This window comes from Candoia aspera, chromosome 1 (assembly GCF_035149785.1).
Source record: "Candoia aspera isolate rCanAsp1 chromosome 1, rCanAsp1.hap2, whole genome shotgun sequence".
NCBI lineage: Eukaryota > Metazoa > Chordata > Lepidosauria > Squamata > Boidae > Candoia > Candoia aspera.
In genome coordinates this window covers 149,119,491-149,141,332 of record NC_086153.1, presented here as the reverse complement: position 1 = coordinate 149,141,332, position 21,842 = coordinate 149,119,491, and the positions used below count along the sequence as shown (strand labels likewise).

Below are 21,842 nucleotides of genomic sequence, written 5' to 3'. Positions count from 1 at the left end.
AATGTTTGTGTATGTAGCTAATTATATTTAACTATTGGCTTAGATTCTGTTTTCCTTGCGAGTCTTTCTCCCTTAATACCAACAGATGTTTTTCAATCCAAGTGGTAGTTATCTTTTAGGTCTAAACTGCCCGCACTTAAGTTTACACCATCTTTTCTACTCCCACAGGGTTATGATCAGGCAATATCATTTCTTAAGCCATGCATTATAAATGTAAAACGAGACTGACTTAAGGAGATTTCCTAACCTTACCTAATCAAAAAGCAGATTTAGACCTCCTAAGTAGCTTGCAAAATTAACAGTCCCTGCCCACAGAAGATAGCTCCTTGCACGGCTCTCCCTGGGAAGATATAATACAGTAAAACTTCCTCTTACAGTGTTTGTGCCCCTGTGGGGATGGACAGTTGAGGATGTTTCTGTACCATCAGTTCTGTGGTGATATTGGCAGTGGTTTATTTTCCCAATTCTGTCTAGGGTATCAGGTCACTCTACCCAATTTTATCTTTTTTAAAAAAAAATTCCAACAGCAATTTCTCTGTAATATAGAAGGTTGCAAAATTCTGTGCAAAAACACATAAAATTTTCAGGACACTGCCAGATAATATCCGCCTTCTTGGTATATAGATACAAAATGCAGTATTTGTATAGCTTGCTTTTAAAATGTTTTTGTTGTGTAGTAGTTGATAGTTGTTTTATTTCATTTTTTAAAATTTGAAGAATTTTTACCTAATATTCTAAATTATAATTTAAATTTTATTCTTATTTTCTATGGCTGTGCTGATATTTCTATCTTATGCTGGTCGAACACCATCATAAAAATTTGACTGGCTTTACCTTATCATTCCTGACCATCTACATAGTATTTCCTTATGACTTTGGGCCAGTCCATCACTCTTAGCCCAATGTAACCCACTAGGTTCTTATTATGCAGAAAAAGGGGAGGAGGGAGTAATATATATGTCGCCTTGGGCTCCTGAATGAAAAGCAGGATAGAAACCTAAAAACTAGACAAATAAATCATGATATCATGCTCAGCAACCAGCATTTCCTTTGAAGTGAAAGGATCTCATTTTCATAAATTATCATGTCCTTGTAAAACCATAAACTTATTTTGGACTGTTAAGAAAATTGGAATGATATTAGTTAAGCTGCTTATTCGATGGGATTCAAATATATGTATGCTGATCTCATGAGAACTGTTCAAAAGCTATTGGACAGAAAAATACAGAAACATTAACTGAAGTGGTATAATTGGCCAAAAAGTGGAATTTACAATACAGGTAAAATTATTTTTAAAAATAATGTTTGAAAAACTCTGAGAAGTATGGGAAAGGTGAAAAACCAGAAAACTCTGAGAAATACATGGCATTATATAATCAGATTTGCTTTAAAACTATAAATATATCAAGCAGCTGTATCTAGTATTATTTCTTACCTTCTTCAAATTCTGAAGCAATCAGTGGGTCTGAATCAAATCTTATTTTAACATACCTGATTAATTGGATAAATATATACAAGTTGGGAATGAATGCAAATGACAAAAGTTGGTGCAGTATACAGACCTAAGTGGAGAAGAACAGCTTATCTTTTTGCAAGGTATTTCTTTTCTGGAGTAAATCTTAAGCTGTAAACAAACTGAATATTCTCTGTGATCTAATACTATTTAAATTGCACTGAAAATAGGGAAATAAAACCACAAAACTCTGTAACAATAAAGTTTATCCTAAAGTGCTATACTATTAGTAATCATTATCAATGAAAATCTGTAGGCTGTGATTTCTGTCTAATCTTTGGACTGATTTCACTCCAATATTTTTAGGGCAAAAAACTGGAAAGACTATCTTACAAACATTAATACAATAAGCAGACAAGTATAAATTTTTACTCAACAATTTGCAAGACAGATTAAACCACCTTTGCCAGTTTTGATATCTCCAAATCAGGTTCTTTCCAGGTTATGATGTGCAACTGCCCAATGATTATTTATATGAAGCCATGGCTTTCTTTTGAGTTTTCATTTCAATATATTCTCTATTTCAATCAAGGCTTCCTTCTCATGAGCTTCAATTTCCTTAAGCAACCCTTCCTTTTCCTTGAAATAATCCCGGAACCATTGAATGTGTTCTACTTTTTCTTTCACACTTAAGTATGGGTTTTTGGAAAGCCCACATGCTACAAGTTCCATGAAGTGGCGAATCGGTCCCTCTTTGGGGAAGTCTGCCAAGTGCTTATCCAGAAATATATGTTCATAAAATTCAGTGTCATCTTCAAGTCCTGTCAAAGTTAAGGAAAAGAATGATACAGTAACTGTAAAAGCATTTAATTAAACTTACAACCTCCCTCAGCAGACTTCAATACCTCGTCTTATAGTTTGCAAATTATGAGTGTTAGTATTGTCATCAAAGCCCAATATTCATGTTCATACTCTTGAACTTTAAAAAGCCAGCTTGATAGTTGTTTGTTTTTAAAAATACTGTAATGTTTTTTAAAAATTCAGTACATTGCTCAGCTGACAAAGTGGAATGGAAAGCTCTCTGCGTTCTCTTTGCTATCTGAATGTCCCAAAGAGACATTTACATTTTAGAGTCTGCCATTCAGCTTATATTCTATTAAAGGGATTTTTAAAAGTGAAACTGGTAAAACTGAAGCAGAGCAGGTTAAGGTGTATCTGAGGGGACCACATACACATACTGTAGTTTTATTTTTTTCACTTATCAAGTGAAACTATTTCCTGTGGCCTCTATCCAAATTTTTGAAGTAGCCCTTTATTTTCATGACATAATTTTAAGGACATGAAGTGGAAGGGACGATTATCCATCCCCTTCTTTTGTCAGAGACTATTATGAGCAGGTGATGCTAACTCAGAATTGGGCTGGCATGGATGTGTTTCATTACACTACACTGCACTACACTGCACTGCATTACAAACAGCTATATTTGACACCAGCCAAAACTAAGTCTCAAAGACAATATGCAAATTCTGCAAATGACTTACCCACCTTTCAGTTCATTATATATTATGTACTTGTTTATTTGCATAGGACTCTGTATACCACTTAGACTCTGGGCACTTTTAAGAGCCATGGTACAGTCAGCATATAAGAAAACCGTTCCCAAAGAAAAGGATGAAAAATCCTGATAAAACTACCATTACTAAAAACAAGCCCCAAAGATAGCCTTATTGGAAAGATGGTCCCTAATCACCATTAGCAGCTACATACTCAGTGGGACAGGATGACCTCCCTAAAGGCTGGCAGGCTGGGCCCTCACAAATCTCCAGGGGTAAACTGTTCCACAGAATGGGACGAGCCCCAAGAAGGACTCTGTCCAGAGCCCTATCCCTTCATCTCAGTCTGGGAGGAATTCACAGGATAGGCAGGATCTCACCAGCAACGCATTTTTCCAGCTCCCCCCAAATCAAAAAAATTGAAAACCTCCGTCCCCAACATTTACTGGGCAAAACCAAGCTTAGAGCCCTTTTGGATACTCACCAGCTTCATTGTTAATTGGGAACTCCCAAAGTTTTCCCTCTTTTGTCCACTGTATCATCTCCTCAAAACCATTCTGTGGTGGATGCTGAAAGTTTGATGCAATAGTTTTGGCAAATTCCAGATCCCAAAGTGTTGGTATTGCTACTGTGTCTAAATGGTCAATGTATTAAAAACAAAACAAAACAAACACCAAACCAAGTAAATGCGAGTAAGCCAAGTTAGCCACAGAAATGCTATTTCCTGGAATTGACAAAAAGTATCAGAGTTGTCAAGGCTGTTAGAATTGTCAAAAAACCAGCCAGTTTCAAAATGCCAAAATATTGGCTGCTTTCTGCTGCTACCGCTGCTGCTGCAATAAAAGCTAATTTGATGTCAACATTATGAATGGCAACATGCTTTTATAAATTTTTATGCTTTTGTTTATCACCATTTATCACTTTTTCTCCTCAATTTTCCCTACAGAAAAAATAATAAAATAAAAATAAAGTTTGCCTTTTTAGCTTCAAAACTGACTGAATAATAGGTATTTCAATTTTAAAAATAATTATTTTTAAATATTTTAAAAACTGGTTTAAAATGCTACATGAATGAAGAGGGCTATGATGATTCTAGGTTTCTTTGACGTTATTTGAACTCGCAGGAACAGCAAGAGAACATTACAACTTTATTTCTGTGTGTTTCAGTCTGAAGTGAAATATAAAAAATTGGAGTAATTTTTTTCTAGTTTATATATGTAAGGAATCTATTTCTTAAAACAAATGTCATAGTTATATGACTTGAAAACAACTCAGATGATGAATTCTTTGAAATACTACATGTTTCAAAAGAGAGAGAGACAGAGAATAGCATGGACAATTTTCTTCTGGGGATATGGCTTTTGTATATTAAGCATGTCAATGCTGTCAAATATCTAAGAAGCTGTGCTTTGGAATGTGTGCCTGTAAGAATACCCTTTCCAAATCCCATTACAACCTAAAATGCAACATCTGCCACAAGTTCCTCATTATTGGGAACCTAGGATGCTACTTTAGATCAAGTTAGATTATTGAACTATTTGGCTATGTGCGACTGTTGAGAGCGGCTTCTCCAACCTGGTGCCCTTTAATGTATTGGCCTACATCTCTCAGTCACTTGCAGGCAAGGAATTCTGGGAACTGTAGTCCAAAGCATCTAGAGGGCGTCAGACTGGACATGGCTGGTTTAGGCATTCAGATGGGATTTTAAAAATCATATCTAGAAATGGCAGGAATTAGAAACAGACTTTTTACACGCGAAGCATATGCTCAATTACTGAAGTAAAATCCCCTTCCTGGCTGAGAGCCAAATGTCTGCATTCATCATAATTTTCAACTCTTCAATTCAAATAGCAGGTAAAATCCTCTAAGTTTTTATTGATTTACACTGTCTTTTAGGGTACCTAGTTCCAAATTCTTCACTGCTGTTAAGCAATTGACCTCTTCTCCAAATACATAGGGAGTTTCCGTAGGGAGTCTTGAAGATGCCACAAAACATCTTAATCAGTGTCGGCTGAACACTGATTAAGATGTTTTGTGGCATCTTCAAGACTAATGCATTGAGCACAGCATGGGTGAGTTTTATGACACTCAAATTATCTTCTTGGTATGATTATTGTAACTGTTTTGCCACTGACCTGTTTCATGTGCTCCCTCTGGCTTAGGAGTAAAAATCTGTAGCCTTTCTCCAGAAAAGAGGTTCCTAAGAAAAAAATAAATTTTAAAAATTCTCATTTTGCTAGAAAAGTCAAAGGATCCCATATTATGAAGAATTCTGAATTCTGTCCTGAACCATGTGAAATCTTAAATATACTCCTCTGTTCTGTCAGTTTTCAAGCAATCATTGCCCACACATTTTCCAAGCATGTAAAAGTGAAGACTGAATCCATGTATTGACATCATATCCAGACCTCTATATATTTATAATTGTGTTGTAAGATCTATTTACAGTTAATTTTGATGCATGCTCAAATATGTTTTAGAAGTAGGTAAAGAGAGCTAAAGAAAGAACCCTTCAAGGGGGCGAATGAAATTAAAAAATAAAAGTGATGAAATGATTTGGGATGACCCTGAAGTGAGGCAATGGTGGAAGGAATATTTTAGTGATTTGTATAGAAATGATAATGCTATATTGAAGAACGTGATTCAAATGAATGCTATAAATATTAGTGTCCAAGAAAAATGGATATAAAGGAAATAAAATTGCTATGAATATGCTGAAAAGTGTTAAGGCCTCACATGTAGATGGTATAAAACTGCAGAAACGTTAAAACGTGTGGGTGTTACCAAGTGGTTTGTCATTCTTTAATGTGAGTGAAAGCTGCATCTGTGCTTACTATTAGGGAAAGCTATTACAGGTAGTCCTCATTTAACAACCATTCATTTGGTGACAGTTCGGACTTACAACTGTGCTGGGAAGCGTATGACCAATGCTCACACTTACAACCATTGCAGCGTCCCCATGGTCACAGGATCACTATTTGGGCGCTTGGCAACTGGTTCGCATTTATGACCGTCGCAGCATCCCATGGTTACATGATTGCCATTTTCAACCTTCCCGGCTGGCTTCTGGCAAGCAAAATCAATGGGGAACTGCATGATTCGCTTAACAACCACTTGGTTTGCTTAACACCCATGGCGATTCACTTAACAACCACTGCCAAAAAGGTCATAACATTGGGTCGGAATTGCTTAATGACTGCTTCGCTTAGCAACCGAACTTCTGGTCCCAATTGTGGTCATTAAGCAATGACTACCTGTACTGTTCCCCTATAAACAAAGAAGGGTATCAATATCTACCAAAGTTCAGTTTGTTAAGTGTGGCTGGGAAGGTGTTTGGCAGACTTGATCCAAGGGATGCAAGAGGTTAAAAATAGTGAACACAATTTAGGAAGTGTAGTGTAGTTTTTGCTGGGCAGGTGCATGCAGATCAGATTTTTGCTCTTCAGCAGCTCACTGAGAAATGCATTCATGTGGGAAGGAAAGCTTATTGCATGTTGTCTGACTTAGGCTGCATTATGGAAAGTTTTGTGTAAATAAGGAATTGAAGGTGGGTGTTGAATGTGGTAAGAGTGGTATATGGTGGAAGTAAAGCTTGCCTGAGAACAAATGGAATGCTTAGTGCGGGGTTTCTCAACCAGGGTTCCGTGGAACCCTAGGGTTCTGTGAGAAGTCACTAGGGGTTCCTTGGGAGATCACGCTTTATTTAAAAAATTATTTCAAATTCAGGCAACGTCACATTGAAGAGGCAAGTTTCATTCTTTATTTTTAGCTTAAGAACACCGTTAATGCATATTTACAGGCCTACCCATGAAACAAATATGATTTTGTAACTTCTGGCCTATCTTTGAGCCTGAATGTTCAGGGGTTCCCTGAGGCTTAGTAAACAGTTCAATACTGAGCAGAGGTAAAACAAGAATGTGTGATATATCCTTGGTTTTTAATGTAATTAAATAAATTAAATTAATCTATAAAAATTTATATGGCCATCCAACTTGCCAAAATGTGACTCTGGGCAGCATACAACCATCAAATTACAGTTTCCCAACACAATAACAAAACCCCTGATAACAAAACAAATCACACAATTGGGGCATAACCACATACGCTCATCCTCTCAAGATAAGCCACCTAACGTCCTGAGGGAATATCCAGGTCTTCAAAGACTTCTTGAAGGCCAACAGGTCTGGAAGGCCAGTTGAATCATGGGGAGAGACTGTTCCACAAGGCAGGCGCTGCAACCAAAAAGCCATGCCTCCTAGGCTCCAAGAGATGGCATTGTTTCAGGGAAAGGACCAGGAATGCTTGCGGTCACAGGGAGAGATGTGTTAGTTGGGATGTGAACTAATGAGTTCTTCAATATGAAAATTCATGTTGTTAGCTGAGAACCTGAATGATTTGCAGCAAAGGTTAGAGAGACTGTATGGTGCAAAATGGATCTAAGAATTAATATATCAAAGAACAATATAGTTAGTGCATTTGACAGGGAAAATGGAGTGAACTTCACATCAGACATAAATGGGGAAAAAGCAAGTGGCTGTATTGGTGTACCTTGAAGGAATGTTCACGAAAGACAGGAAAAGATATAGAGAAATTTTAAGATATGCAAATGATGGTAGAAGGGTAGTATGTAGAATGTAGTCTGCAGCAAGGAATGTTTGTCAAATGAAGCAAAAATGCCTTGTATAAAAGCATGCTTCTGTCCAATTTGTTATACGGACATCAGAGTTGAGTATGTCAGGAAAAACACAGAAGTAAACAGAATGTAGAGGGAATTAGATACTTAATTAGTATGGAGAGTAAAACAAAAAGAGTTAGGGTCAAGAATGTATACAAAAGTGTTAAGTGCAAAAGTACGCTGAGATGGTTTGGTCACATGAGAGCATGAATGAGGATCAAACTGTAAAACAAATATATGAAGGTAGAGTGAATGGGATGAGAAGAAGGGGAAGATCAAGAAAATCATGGTAAGATGGAATTGATAAAATCCTCAAAAAGAAAATGGTGAGAAATTTAATGAACAAAAGGCAACGTATGAAGGAGTGTATGGATGTGGTAGAGGCAACAAAGGTTTGTAGGGTAGGAAAGTATGGAGAGGTACACTGAATGCTGTTAGTACAATCTAACTTTAGCTTTATTTCATTTTCATTTTTATATCATGCTTTACTGTCTTTGCTAACTATTTCTTAGTTCCTTTCTGAATAAGGTTGCTTACCCCAAAACATTGCTCACCCCAAAAGGAAATAGTGGGATGGGGATGATGTTGATTGCAAATAGCCCTAAAGAGAAATCTCTAAAATTAATGACGTATTTAATGAATTTTATTTATATTCTTTTTTTAAAAATAAGTATGCTACATCACTGATCTTCAGCAAAGGATCGTTACCTTGTTGTGGTGCTGGAGCGTGAGCACCTCAATGATGCCATGAGCTAAACCGTGAAGGGCCACCCAAGACGGGAAGGTCATGACAGAGAGGTCAGACTAAATGCGATCCCTGGGGAAGGTAATGGCAACCCAACCCAGTATTCTTGCCGTGAAAACTAAATGGATCAGTACAACCAGAGATATGTTGGTATACCATTGGAAGATGAGACCCCCAGGTCGGAAGATGGTCAAAATGCTACTGGGGAGGAACAGAGGATGAGTTCAACTAGCCCCAGATGTGATGACGCAGCTAGCTCAAAGCCGAACGGACGGCTAGTGGCCGATGGTGCTGGTGGTGAACAGCGAATCCGATGTTCTAAGGATCAACACACCATTGGAACCTGGAATGCAAGATCTATGAGCCAGGGCAAATTGGATGTGGTTATTGGTGAGATGTCAAGATTAAAGATAGACATTTTGGGCATCAATGAACTGAAATGGACTGGAATGGGTCACTTCACATCAGATGACCACCAGATCTACTAATGTGGACAAGAGGACCACAGAAGAAATGGAGTAGCCTTCATAATTAATAATAAAGTGGCTAAAGCAGTGCTTGGATACAATCCAAAAAATGATAGAATGATCTCAATTCGAATTCAGGGCAAGTCATCTAACATCACAGTGATCCAAATATATGCCCCAACCACAGATGCTGAAGAAGCTGAAGTAGATCAGTTCTATGAGGATCTGCAGCACCTACTGGACAACACGCCTAAAAGAGATGTTATTTTCATCACAGGAGACTGGAATGCTAAGGTGGGCAGTCAAATGACACCTGGAATTACAGGTAAGCATGGCCTGGGAGAACAAAACGAAGCAGGACATAGGCTGATAGAATTTTGCCAAGACTGCATAACAAACACTCTCTTCCAACAACCTAAGAGATGGCTTTATACATGGACTTCACCAGATGGACAACACCGAAATCAGATTGACTACATCCTTTGCAGCCAAAGGTGGCGGACGTCTATACAGTCGGTAAAAACAAGACCTGGAGCTGACTGTAGTTCAGATCACGAACTTCTTACTGCACAATTTAGGATCAGACTAAAGAGATTAGGGAACACCCACAGATCAGCTAGATAGGAGCTCACTAATATTCCTAAGGAATATGCAGTGGAGGTGAAGAATCAATTTAAGGGACTGGACTTAGTAGATAGGGTCCTGGAAGAACTATGGACAGAAGTTCGCAACATTGTTCATAGGTGGCAACAAAATACATCCCAAAGAAAGAGAAAACCAAGAGGGCAAAATGGCTGTCTGCTGAGACACTAGAAGTAGCCCAAGAAAGAAGGAAAGCAAAAGGCAACAGTGATAGGGGGAGATATGCCCAATTAAATGCAAAATTCCAGAGGTTAGCCAGAAGAGATAAGGAATTATTTTTAAACAAGCAATGCACGGAAGTGGAAGAAGACAATAGAATAGGAAGGACAAGAGACCTCTTCCAGAAAATTAGAAACATTGGAGGTAAATTCCAGGCAAAAATGGGTATGATCAAAAACAAAGATGGCAAGGACCTAACAGAAGAAGAAGAGATCAAGAAAAGGTGGCAAGAATATACGGAAGACCTGTATAGGAAGGATAACAATATCGGGGTTAGCTTTGACAGTGTGGTCAGGGAGCTAGAGCCAGACATCCTGAAGAGTGAGACTGAATGGGCCTTAAGAAGCATTGCTAATAACAAGGCAGCAGGAGATGACGACATCCCAGCTGAACTGTTCAAAATCTTGCAAGATGATGCTGTCAAGGTAATGCATGCTATATGCCAGCAAATTTGGAAAACACAAGAATGGCCATCAGATTGGAAACCATCAACTTATATCCCCATACCAAAAAAGGGAAACACTAAAGAATGTTCAAACTATCGAACAGTGGCACTCATTTCACATGCCAGTAAGGTAATGCTCAAGATCCTGCAAGGTAGACTTCAGCAATTCATGGAGTGAGAATTGCCAGGTGTACAAGCTGGGTTTAGAAAAGGCAGAGGAACTAGGGACCAAATTGCCAATATCCGATGGATAATGGAAAAAGCCAGGGAGTTTCAGAAAAACATCTATTTCTGTTTTATTGACTATTCTAAAGACTTTGACTGTGTGGACCATAATAAATTGTGGCAAGTTCTTAGCGGTATGGGGATACCGAGTCATCTTGTCTGCCTCCTGAGGAAGCTGTATAACGACCAAGTAGCAACAGTAAGAACAGACCACGGAACAATGGACTGGTTTAAGATTGGGGAAGGAGTACGGCAGGGTTGTATACTCTCACCCAACCTATTCAACTTGTATGCAGAACACATCATGCGACGTGCTGGGCTTGAGGAATCCAAGGCTGGGGTTAAAATCACTGGAAGAAACATTAACAATCTCAGATATGCAGATGATACCACTTTGATGGCTGAAAGTGAAGAGGAACTGAGGAGCCTTATGATGAAGGTGAAAGAAGAAAGTGCAAAAGCTGGCTTGCAGCTAAACCTCAAAAAACCAAGATTATGGCAACCAGCTTGATTGATAACTGGCAAATAGAGGGAGAAAACATAGAGGCAATGACAGACTTTGTATTTCTAGGTGCAAAGATTAATGCAGATGCTGACCGCAGCCAGGAAATCAGAAGACGTTTAATCCTTGGGAGAAGAGCAATGACAAATCTCGATAAAATAGTTAAGAGCAGAGACATCACACTGACAACAAAGGTCCGCATAGTTAAAGCAATGGTATTCCCAGTAGTAACATATGGCTGCGAGAGCTGGACCATAAGGAAGGCTGAGAGAAGGAAGATCGATGCTTTGGAACTGTGGTGTTGGAGGAAAATTCTGAGTGCCTTGGACTGCAAAAAGATCAAACCAGTCCATACTCCAGGACTGCTCACTTGAGGGAATGATATTAAAGGCAAAACTGAAATACTTTGGCCACATAATGAGAAGACAGGACACCTTGGAGAAGATGCTGATGCTAGGGAGAGTGGAAGGCAAAAGGAAGAGGGGCCGACCAAGGGCAAGATGGATGGATGACATTCTAAAGGTGACGGACTCGTCCCTGGGGGAGCTGGGGGTGTTGGTGACTGACAGGAAGCTCTGGCGTGGGCTGGTCCATGAAGACAAAGAGTCGGAAGCGACTGAGCGAATAAACAACAACAAAACATCACTGATATAGCATAGTTGGCCAACATCAGGTCCACAATAGGCATCCCCTCTGTTCCTGTTGGATATCCATAACTGAAGAATAATGTTGAACTCAAAAATCTGCATATTAGATTTTACAGACCAGATAGCCATGTTATTTTATTAACTCCGATTTTTGTGACATATTAAAAATGTTACAAACTTAATCCATTGTGGCACATCTGAATACAGAAGGGTCATAATGACAAAGAACGTGGAATGCTTCAACATAGCAACATCTGACCATCCTTGTACAATGATTTGTAAATTCAGGATATATACTTAAAGAGATACATGCAAAAAATAATCAAGTAAAGTACCTTTTAATTCTGTGTTCTTTAATATGTGCCCAATTGCCATCTTCATCTTCATCACACTCAATTTCACTGGATGCTCTAAAGACATCTCGTTTAACAGGTTTTTTTCTAATTTTCATGCTTGCCATTATTTTGCTGAAATTAAGAATATTAGCATTTATTAAGTAGGATGCCCAGTACAGATTCTTTGTTCATGTTAGCTACTCTGGTGGGATAAAGAAAAGGAACACAAATATGAAAATTTAGAGAGAAATTCAATTGTGTGGATGTTCTGAAGCCTATTCCATTTTCCCCTTCCATCTTCCCCTTCTTTTTTTCATCTATGTAATGTCACAGACTGGAAACCTAAGAGCAATAGCTATATTTTCGGTGTTTGAACTGTGGTAATAGGAACCTTTTCAACTGAAGAACAGTGCCAAGAATGCTTTTAAACAAACAAATAAACCTCATGTTTATTTGTGTAAATCTTTACACAATTTACAAAATAATACCATTTGGTTTACCTTCCTCTGGAAGATCAACTAGAACAAGCCTATCTTCCCTATTTTCTTGGAAATCAGTAGGAACAGGCACATATTGGCAATGCTCAGTGGTAATGTCTTCCCAAGAATTAGAGCTATAACAGACAAAGTTCTGTTTAAACCTATATTATTTGTAAGTAGTAGATTGGAAGTTAGACAAGTGAGTGAAATAAAGTTACTAAGATAGACTGGCTCCAGACCACAAAGAGCTCTTAAAATCAATACAAGCACTTTAACTAGACCAGGCTGCTGAAGGTCAGTAAAGCTCCCTCAATGAACTATGAAGATGCACCTGACTGCTGACCTAGAGAACAGGCAGAACATTCTGTATCAAGTAAACTTCCAGAGTGTTTACAAAGGAAGCATCAGTTTTCCAGTATACAAACATATGGATGGTAGAACAAGAACCTGGAAGCATATCTGAAGAGATATACCTGGCCACCTATTTTTCTAATAGCAAGACTGAATTTAATCACATTCCCAGATCAGATCCCCATATTGGGTTTTAAATAAATAAGAATGCATAGGGCTTTAACTATAGTCTTCATATTGACCATATACTACATCAACTGACCTGAGGGCTGTATTTGCTATTCTCAGATATCTGCTTCAAGATGTTAATAACATTACTGGCATCAACAGCACATTAATGACGTCTTATTCCATAAAGCCATCTTGGCTCTTCCTATAGATATTAAGCAGTCTTACCAGCACAAGGATCCTAAGAAACACAACACGCCAGCAGGCCTTCCCAACTTGGTATCTTTCAGAAACACTGGGCCTACATCTCCCATAATTTTTAATCTAACTATCTAGGAATGCTGAGACTATAGTCCCAACACATCTGGTGAGCACCAAGTTGGAGAAGGTTGCTCTAGTTTTTTGGGTTGTTTTGAAGGAAGCTTCCCTTGCTCATTTTTAAAGAGGTATCAGCTATACCTATCACAATCTTCTAGCTCAGAGGTTCCCAAACTTTCTCAGTTCATAGCATCCCAAGTGGTTCCCAAACTGTGGGCCACAGCACAGAAGCAAACTCAGTAACAGTTACAGTCATTAAGAAGTAAAATATCCTGTGGTGCCCCTGTGAGTTTGCTGCTTACCTTTGGCACTATTATCACACTGTTGTTTTGAAAATGGTCTTTCTGGCAAGTTTCCAAGTTTTAGTGTAATTTCTCTATATAACATGCTCAAGATATAATCAGTCCTCTCATGTCACATTAATAAAGGGAGTCCTCTGCCTGAGGATAAGCCAGGGACTAATCACAGGCTAGGAGGAGAACAGGCCACCACCTATTTTGAAAGAAAACGTTTGAGGACTGTCCAAATACCGCTCAGCCTTCCTTCATCTCCCTCCGACACCACCAGTTTAAGGTATGAGGGCATATGCACACCCTCCTCTTTTGCCAGGCATTATTCTGCAGCAGAGTTCTGACTGAGGAAGGATGATGGAATAATAATTGCACATAAGGAGGATCAAATGTCTTTTCACATCACCCACAAAGTCAATAGGAGGCCTCAGTTGAAGGCATCCTGCAGCTTAATGTGCAATTTGACTTACAACTTCCATCTCTTCAACTTAATGTTTTGGGTGTGAATAGAGGCCTTTCTTCCCCCTCCATAATAATTATGTAGAAGACAACAACAGACTCATTTTGTTTTTATTGTTTCCTCCTTCTTTGAATAAAGACACTTAAATATTTAAAGCACTAATGACTTTTAATATATAGTTCAGCTACTGGTAACTGGGATAGTAAAAGAAATCTAGAAAATATATTGAATCAGGAAGCATCAAATAAAGAGCTATCTAAAATATAAGACAGAATATAAGAAGTACACAGTATTTAAGTAAACTCTTTGCCAAATGTCCATGAAAGCAACTTATAAGTACTGTATATCCAGGCTTGACCAAAATCTGAAGAGTAAACAACCTGAGAAACCTACCTGCCATTATCTAAGCATGTTGAAGATCTTTTATTAAAAGTAAAATTACCCGTGGAAATTTTTGAAGAATTTTATCCTGAACTATCAGATTCAGATATATACAGGGCAACAAAAGCCAGCAGTTTCCCCAAACCACTGTCCTGCCAATGGGAAAGGTGATTATCGCCACATAGGGGTCAATAGCTTTAATTCCATACATCTGGAGGAGAATGGCCCTGTGGAAGTTGAGATTAAAGGCTTGTGGCAACTCAGGCACTGGGTTTGAATGAATTAAAACCCAGTGCCTTAACCCTAAATTGAATGAATGAATGAATCAATCTGCCGCTGATTCAGAATGTGGCAGCCTGAATACTATGCAAGGTCTCTTTGGGGTCCAAACCTGTGTTGACAGAGCTTCAGTGATTGTCTTCTGAACCCAATTCAAGATGTTCATGATGGCCTCTAAAGCTGCATACAGCTTAGGGCCAAGCTACTTTCAGGACCATCTCCTGCCAATTCATCCTGGACACTTTGCAGCTCTCATGACTGATATATTCAACACTGATAACAATTCAGTTTTCTCTGTGGGGCCCATTTTATGGAATAGAGGTAGTCCTTATCTTACAACCACAATTGGGATGGGAATTTCTGTCACTAAGTGGTGTGGTCATAAAGCGAGATGTCATGTGACCGCATCGCTTAGTGACAGCAATCCCGGCACTCCTGGTTGCCACTGTTAACCAAATTCCACTGGTCATTAGCCGAGCACTCGCCCCAATCCAAACCATTCCAGGCTCAGTCCCTCCCAGCCCTGAGCCTCAGTAAGGTAAAGGACTGCCACCAACTCCTCCCACCCGCCTATCTCCTCCACATCTCTGCCCTTTGGCCACCCTGCACCCTGCCTTGCGGGGCGGCAAGCAGCCCCAGAACCGCACAGCTCTGGGACTGCAAGGAGCCCTGAGCCACAGCGTAGTGCAAAGCCGCAGCCGCCCCTGGAAGCCTCAGTCACTCCAGCCCACTCCAGCAAGCCCCAGCGGTTAGGAAGCACCAGCAAGCGTTAACAAGCATTTGTTCACCCAGCTGCCTTTGCTGACTCCTTTTCAGACCCAGCTTCTCCTGCAAATGTTTCCTCCACGTGGGGAGCTGCACTATCTTTGCAGAGCCTTTGGAAAGAGAGGGTAGCTTTCCGAAGTCTGTGCAGACTTCAGAGAGCTACTCTCTCTTTCCAAAAGCTCTGAAAAGAGAGGGCAGCTCTCCAAAGTCTGTGCAAACTTTGAAGAGCTCTCTCCAAGGCTCTCTTCCGAAGGCTCTGCAAAGAGAGCACAGCTCGCCACATGGGGGAAATGTTGCATTTTAAAATAAAGCAAAAGAAGGCAAACAAAAGCAATTATTCCTATTTGGGCCTTTCAATGCGACAAACATATTATGGGAACAGCATTATAACTACAAACCTTAGGTCAGCAGTTCCACTTCTACGCACATTCATTTCTTCCTTGTGCTTTTTTACCAAATGCAACAGTTCTGAAGTTGTCTTTTGTTTATCGAAAGGGAGTGAAGATGCAACAGCAGAGGCTGCTGCCTCCAATTCTGGAATATGCTCGTTGCTGAAAAAAGAAATCCAAAGTATAAACATCCATTTTACATTCTTTGTTGTCCACATTTTATTAGTCTACTGAAAACAGGCAGAAAATTAATAATGAATATTTTATTTATTTATTTGTTTTTCAAATTTTGCCGCCACCCATCTCCTCCCAGAAGAGGGACTCTGGGCAGTTTACAACAAAGTTAACAAGTTAAAAACAAATTAAAAATATAGTAGAAGAAAGCATCATCATCCAGTTTCTTCTGATGGTCACACTGTACTAGCAATGTACAATTGACAGGCAACTTCAAGGACCTTTCTATCCCTTATTCTCTCCAAGATTTTTGACAACCCTTCAAATAGAGGACTGTTCTCTGTCAAGTAAGACACATGTCCATTCAATTCCTTATTAGTGATGGGAAGGAAACATTTTCCAGGCCTTAATTTTACTATTGAAAAATAGCTTCATAAATGTCATAATCTAATTAGTAATAATTAAATTATGCCAACTGCATAATACAGTATTAGGAAAATTTCAACGTTTTATTACTGTTTTTCAGGTGATTTGTTGTTTATTCGTTCAGTCACTTCCAACTCTTTGTGACTTCATGGACCAGCCCACGCCAGAGCTTCCTGTCGGTCGTCGCCAGCCCCACCTCCCCCAGGGACGAGTCCGTCACCTCTAGAATATCATCTATCCATCTTGCCCTTGGTTGGCCCCTCTTCCTTTTGCCTTTCACTCTCCCTAGCATCAGCATCTTCTCCAGGGTGTCCTGTCTTCTCATTATGTGGCCAAAGTATTTCAGTTTTGCCTTTAATACCATCCCCTCAAGTGAGCAGCTTCAGCAAAGGATCATTACCTTGTCGTGGTGCTGGAGCTTGAGCACCTCAATGATGCCATGAGCTAAACCGTGAAGGGTCACCCAAGACGGGAAGGTCATGACAGAGAGGTCAGACTAAATGGATCAGTACAACCAGAGATATGTCAGTATACCATCGGAAGATGAGACCCCCAGGTCGGAAGATGGTCAAAATGCTACTGGGGAGGAACAGAGGATGAGTTCAACTAGCCCCAGACGTGATAACGCAGCTAGCTCAAAGCCGAAAGGACGGCTAGCGGCCGACGGTGCTGGTGGTGAACGGCGAATCTGATGTTCTAAGGATCAACACACCATTGGAACCTGGAATGTAAGATCTATGAGCCAGGGCAAATTGGATGTGGTTATTGGTGAGATGTCAAGATTAAAGATAGACATTTTGGGCGTCAGTGAACTGAAATGGACTGGAATGGGCCACTTCACATCAAATGACCACCAGATCTACTACTGTGGACAAGAGGACCACAGAACAAATGGAGTAGCCTTCATAATTAATAATAAAGTGGCTAAAGCAGTGCTTGGATACAATCCAAAAAACGATAGAATGATCTCAATTCGAATGCAGGGCAAGTCATCTAACATCACAGTGATCCAAATATATGCCCCAACCACAGATGCTGAAGAAGGTGAGGTAGAGCAGTTCTATGAGGATCTGCAGCACCTACTGGACAACACGCCTAAAAGAGATGTTATTTTCATCACGGGAGACTGGAATGCTAAGGTGGGCAGTCAAATGACACCTGGAATTACAGGTAAGCATGGCCTGGGAGAACAAAACGAAGCAGGACATAGGCTGATAGAATTTTGCCAAGACAACTCACTCTGCATAACAAACACTCTCTTCCAATAACCTAAGAGACGGCTTTATACATGGACTTCACCAGATGGACAACACCGAAATCAGATTGACTACATCCTTTGCAGCCAAAGGTGGCGGACGTCTATACAGTCGGTAAAAACAAGACCTGGAGCTGACTGTAGTTCAGATCACGAACTTCTTACTGCACAATTTAGGATCAGACTAAAGAGATTAGGGAACACCCACAGATCAGCTAGATAGGAGCTCACTAATATTCCTAAGGAATATGCAGTGGAGGTGAAGAATCGATTTAAGGGACTGGACTTAGTAGATAGGGTCCCGGAAGAACTATGGACAGAAGTTCGCAACATTGTTCATAGGTGGCAACAAAATACATCCCAAAGAAAGAGAAAACCAAGAAGGCAAAATGGCTGTCTGCTGAGACACTAGAAGTAGCCCAAGAAAGAAGGAAAGCAAAAGGCAACAGTGATAGGGGGAGATATGCCCAATTAAATGCAAAATTCCAGAGGTTAGCCAGAAGAGATAAGGAATTATTTTTAAACAAGCAATGCACGGAAGTGGAAGAAGACAATAGAATAGGAAGGACAAGAGACCTCTTCCAGAAAACTGCAAGAAGATCAAACCAGTCCATACACCAGGAAATGAAGCCAGACTGCTCACTTGAGGGAATGATATTAAAGGCAAAACTGAAATACTTTGGCCACATAATGAGAAGACAGGACACCCTGGAGAAGATGCTGATGCTAGGGAGAGTGGAAGGCAAAAGGAAGAGGGGCCGACCAAGGGCAAGGTGGATGGATGATATTCTAGAGGTGACAGACTCGTCCCTGGGGGAGCTGGGGGTGTTGACAACCAACAGGAAGCTCTGGCGTGGGCTGGTCCATGAAGTCACGAAGAGTCGGAAGCGACTAAACGAATAAACAACAAAACAAGTGAGCAGTCTGGCTTTATTTCCTGGAGGATGGACTGGTTTGATCTTCTGGCAGTCCAAGGCACTCTCACAATTTTCCTCCAACACCACAGTTCAAAAGCATCTATCTTCCTTCTCGCAGCCTTCCTTATGGTCCAGCTCTCACAGCCATATGTTACTACTGGGAATACCACTGCTTTAGCTATGCGGACCTTTGTTGTCAGTGTGATGTCTCTGCTCTTAACTATTTGAGTGAGATTTTGTCATTGCTCTTCTCCCAAGGATTAAACATCTTCTGATTTACTGACTGCAGTCAGCATCTGCAGTAATCTTCGCACCTAGAAATACAAAGTCTTTCACTGCTTCTACATTTTCTCCCTCTATTTGCCAGTTATCAATCAAGCTGGTTGCCATAATCTTTTCAGGTGATAAAGCAAATATTTTAGATTATAGACTCTTTTGATCAGAAAACTTTCCATTTCAAACTGGCCATTTTCCTATTCAAATTCCCTTAAACTTGCGTAAAATTCCCCCTTTTTCCCCCCTGGGAAATTTGCATCACTATTAATAACACAAAATCTTTGTTCTCAGGAAAGTTTGTTCTAAAAAATGAATCAAACCCAAATATATGGTTTTTGATATTTAGATCCAGCCCTGTGATAAAATCAAGATCAGGCAGACTCCAGATAACATTGCATATTTCTAAAACTACAAAGTACTAGCACTAACAGAATGCAGCGTAACAAGTATTCTGGTTATCTTCATATTTTTATCTCTAAGAAAAAGACCTACACGTTTGTACACAAAGATGTATCAGTAACCTTTGCATGCATCTTTGCATATCCTGTGTAACCCAGAAGTAATCAAACTACAGAACCCTGTATGTTGCTAGATTCTAGCTCTCATTAATTGCAGTTACAGTAAAGCAACAGCATCTGGAGGACCACTGGTGGCTCATTCCAGATGTTATCCAGTACAGCTAAATGAGTTTTAATTTACTTTCTTCTACCTACACTATCTTTTCATATCCTAGTCCTTCTCATGAGTAGCAGACAGAACTCCTTCTGCCTAGTTAGCTGACCACAGTTCTTTGACTAGTGGATGATCTGCCATTCACAAGGCAGAAGCCAGGGCACTGGAACAAGCAGGAAACAAGACTAGGCAGTGCTTTGAGTGAAAAACAAAATGAAAAGGGAGATGAAAAAAATTAACATAAGGAAACCTGGGAATGTTGGGGAGCCTGCATAAAGCTTTAGCTGTGCTACTGCAGAACTGTCATGATAAACTGCTAATGCCAAGAGAAACAGCAGCAGGTAGGCTGGTAAATAGGACTGTCTAGTTCCTGGCAGTTGGTTCAGCTTTTTTCTTTGCTCCTTGCCACCACAATTTGGCAGAATTCAGAATTCAGAACCAATTTAAGGAGAGAACTCCTGGGGTCACACCCAGCCCACAGGTTATGAATCCCTGACTGAGGATGACTCCATACAAAATCAGAACATGGAGTCTGAAGCGTTTTTCCTTCTTTTCACAGCACAATGCATAAACCCAACCATTTCTGAATCAGACAGAATACATACCAAGTGTCCTTTTGGCTTTTTATTATTTAGCATGAAAGTATACTTCCATGACTTTACCTTTTTTCATCATCTTCCAGCAATCTGCTTCTGGCATTGTCCATGATCTTCTTCTTTGTACTTAGTTCTATTTTCATTCCATTAATTAACTGCAGCAAATTTTTCTTTGTGTTTACTTGTGTTTTCTGCTCCTGATTTGATGAAATATTTGTACTGGTGCAGCTGAGTGGGTTATCTTCCTTAGTGCAGAAGACAGTGGTGGTGCTAAAGAATTTGTGTGCTTTACTAGAAAAGATACAGAAAGCACAGACTAATTGTACAAACTGATTTTTTTTTAAATTCTACAACTTTAACTATCTTAACAAGAGATTTTTATGAGATTGTGCAACTATATGCAACAAGACTCAAATGGAATAATACATGTAAACATGTAATGTGTTTATGGTCAGTTTGTTCCAGGTTTTTTTTAAATGTCAAAGTACCCTAATGTCAAAACATACAAAATATGCCTCATTTCATAAAGCTGCATCTGTAGTAAACTCCACTAGATACTAGTGTTTACTGTCCTTTACTCTTAAAATTTAAATTAAAAAACTCAATTCCAGGAAAGATATAACATGTTTCAGTATAAAGCTGTTAGCATCATTTAATGATAATAATCACATCTTTGTTTTTGAGTTTCTCTAATGATTAAGGTTTCTATGCAAATATTTTTCTGGAGAAGGACCGTATCTTCTGCAAATAGCACACTGAATTTAAACAGAAAATCAGATGCTATTTTGCATATAAAAACTGACTAGCAAGAACCTATTAGGGTTTACAGAATGTGGGCTATCAGCTGAGAAATTCCCAAAGATGACACTGGAGGCGGAATGGGGGGGGGGGGCTGACAGAGACAAGGAGGAATCCCCAAATTCCCACAGTATGAATTTTGAAGAAAGAGAATTAGACTGGAGATGTTCATCTTAAAGTAGCTGAAACACACTGCTGTGTTTTGTTGAGGTTTTATATCATTTGTAATAATACATGTGTAAAACTACTGTTGCTGAATCAGTGGCCACGATCAAACAATACATTAACACTATTCTGGTTTACTGAATTAGTCGAACTTGTAAGCAATCACAACCAAGCCTAATGTCTTTCCTGAACTTAACCAAAAACTCCTTACTCAAGGGGAGGGTGGAAAAGCTACCTCAGATAGCTGAGTAGGGTACAATTATATCTGTGCTGCATGCATAAATTCATAGCTGATTTGCATAATCCTTAGGATATGGATTCCTAACTCTGAGCGAGCTGCAATTACTATAAAAGAGGCATTTTATCACTCTCTCACCTCTAAATCCTACTGCCCGTGCATGTTTCGTCAACAAACATTTGGAAAAAGAATGATGCAGAGGACAACCCCCTTGCAAATATCTGAAAGGAGAATGTTAGCTGTCTTTAAAATGGGGCATTAAACTGCTATATTCTATGGGGGAAAGCCGCCTTCTTATCCCCCAGGTGGTACCTGTACAAGGCCACAACGTCCTCCCCCGGAGCGCCGAAGCGAACAAGAGCACAAAAGCTCCCGGGGACCCTGACGCTTCTCCGCCACATTGTTCTCGCAGCAGCGAGCAGTCACGCACACTCAATTTTTCTACACCACAAAGTGCTTCCGCCACAAGATTCCGATATGCTTACACCAGTCCGTCCGGAACGCACGCGCCCCGTATATTGGTTCCGCAGCTAGAT

General features: G+C 39.7%; 1 protein-coding gene across 1 annotated transcript; it reads right to left on the bottom strand.

Moving 5' to 3' along the window:
• Positions 1-1,223: 1,223 nt before the first annotated feature.
• Positions 1,224-21,783, bottom strand: MRPS31 (mitochondrial ribosomal protein S31). The gene is made up of 7 exons (XM_063315475.1): positions 21,619-21,783; positions 20,172-20,396; positions 15,799-15,951; positions 11,910-12,041; positions 5,143-5,207; positions 3,492-3,641; positions 1,224-2,274 (listed from the first exon to the last, which is right to left on the bottom strand). The coding sequence occupies exons 1-7, from the start codon at positions 21,705-21,707 to the stop codon at positions 2,015-2,017; spliced, it is 1,074 nt and encodes a 357-aa protein (XP_063171545.1). The 5' UTR covers positions 21,708-21,783; the 3' UTR covers positions 1,224-2,014.
• Positions 21,784-21,842: the final 59 nt, after the last annotated feature.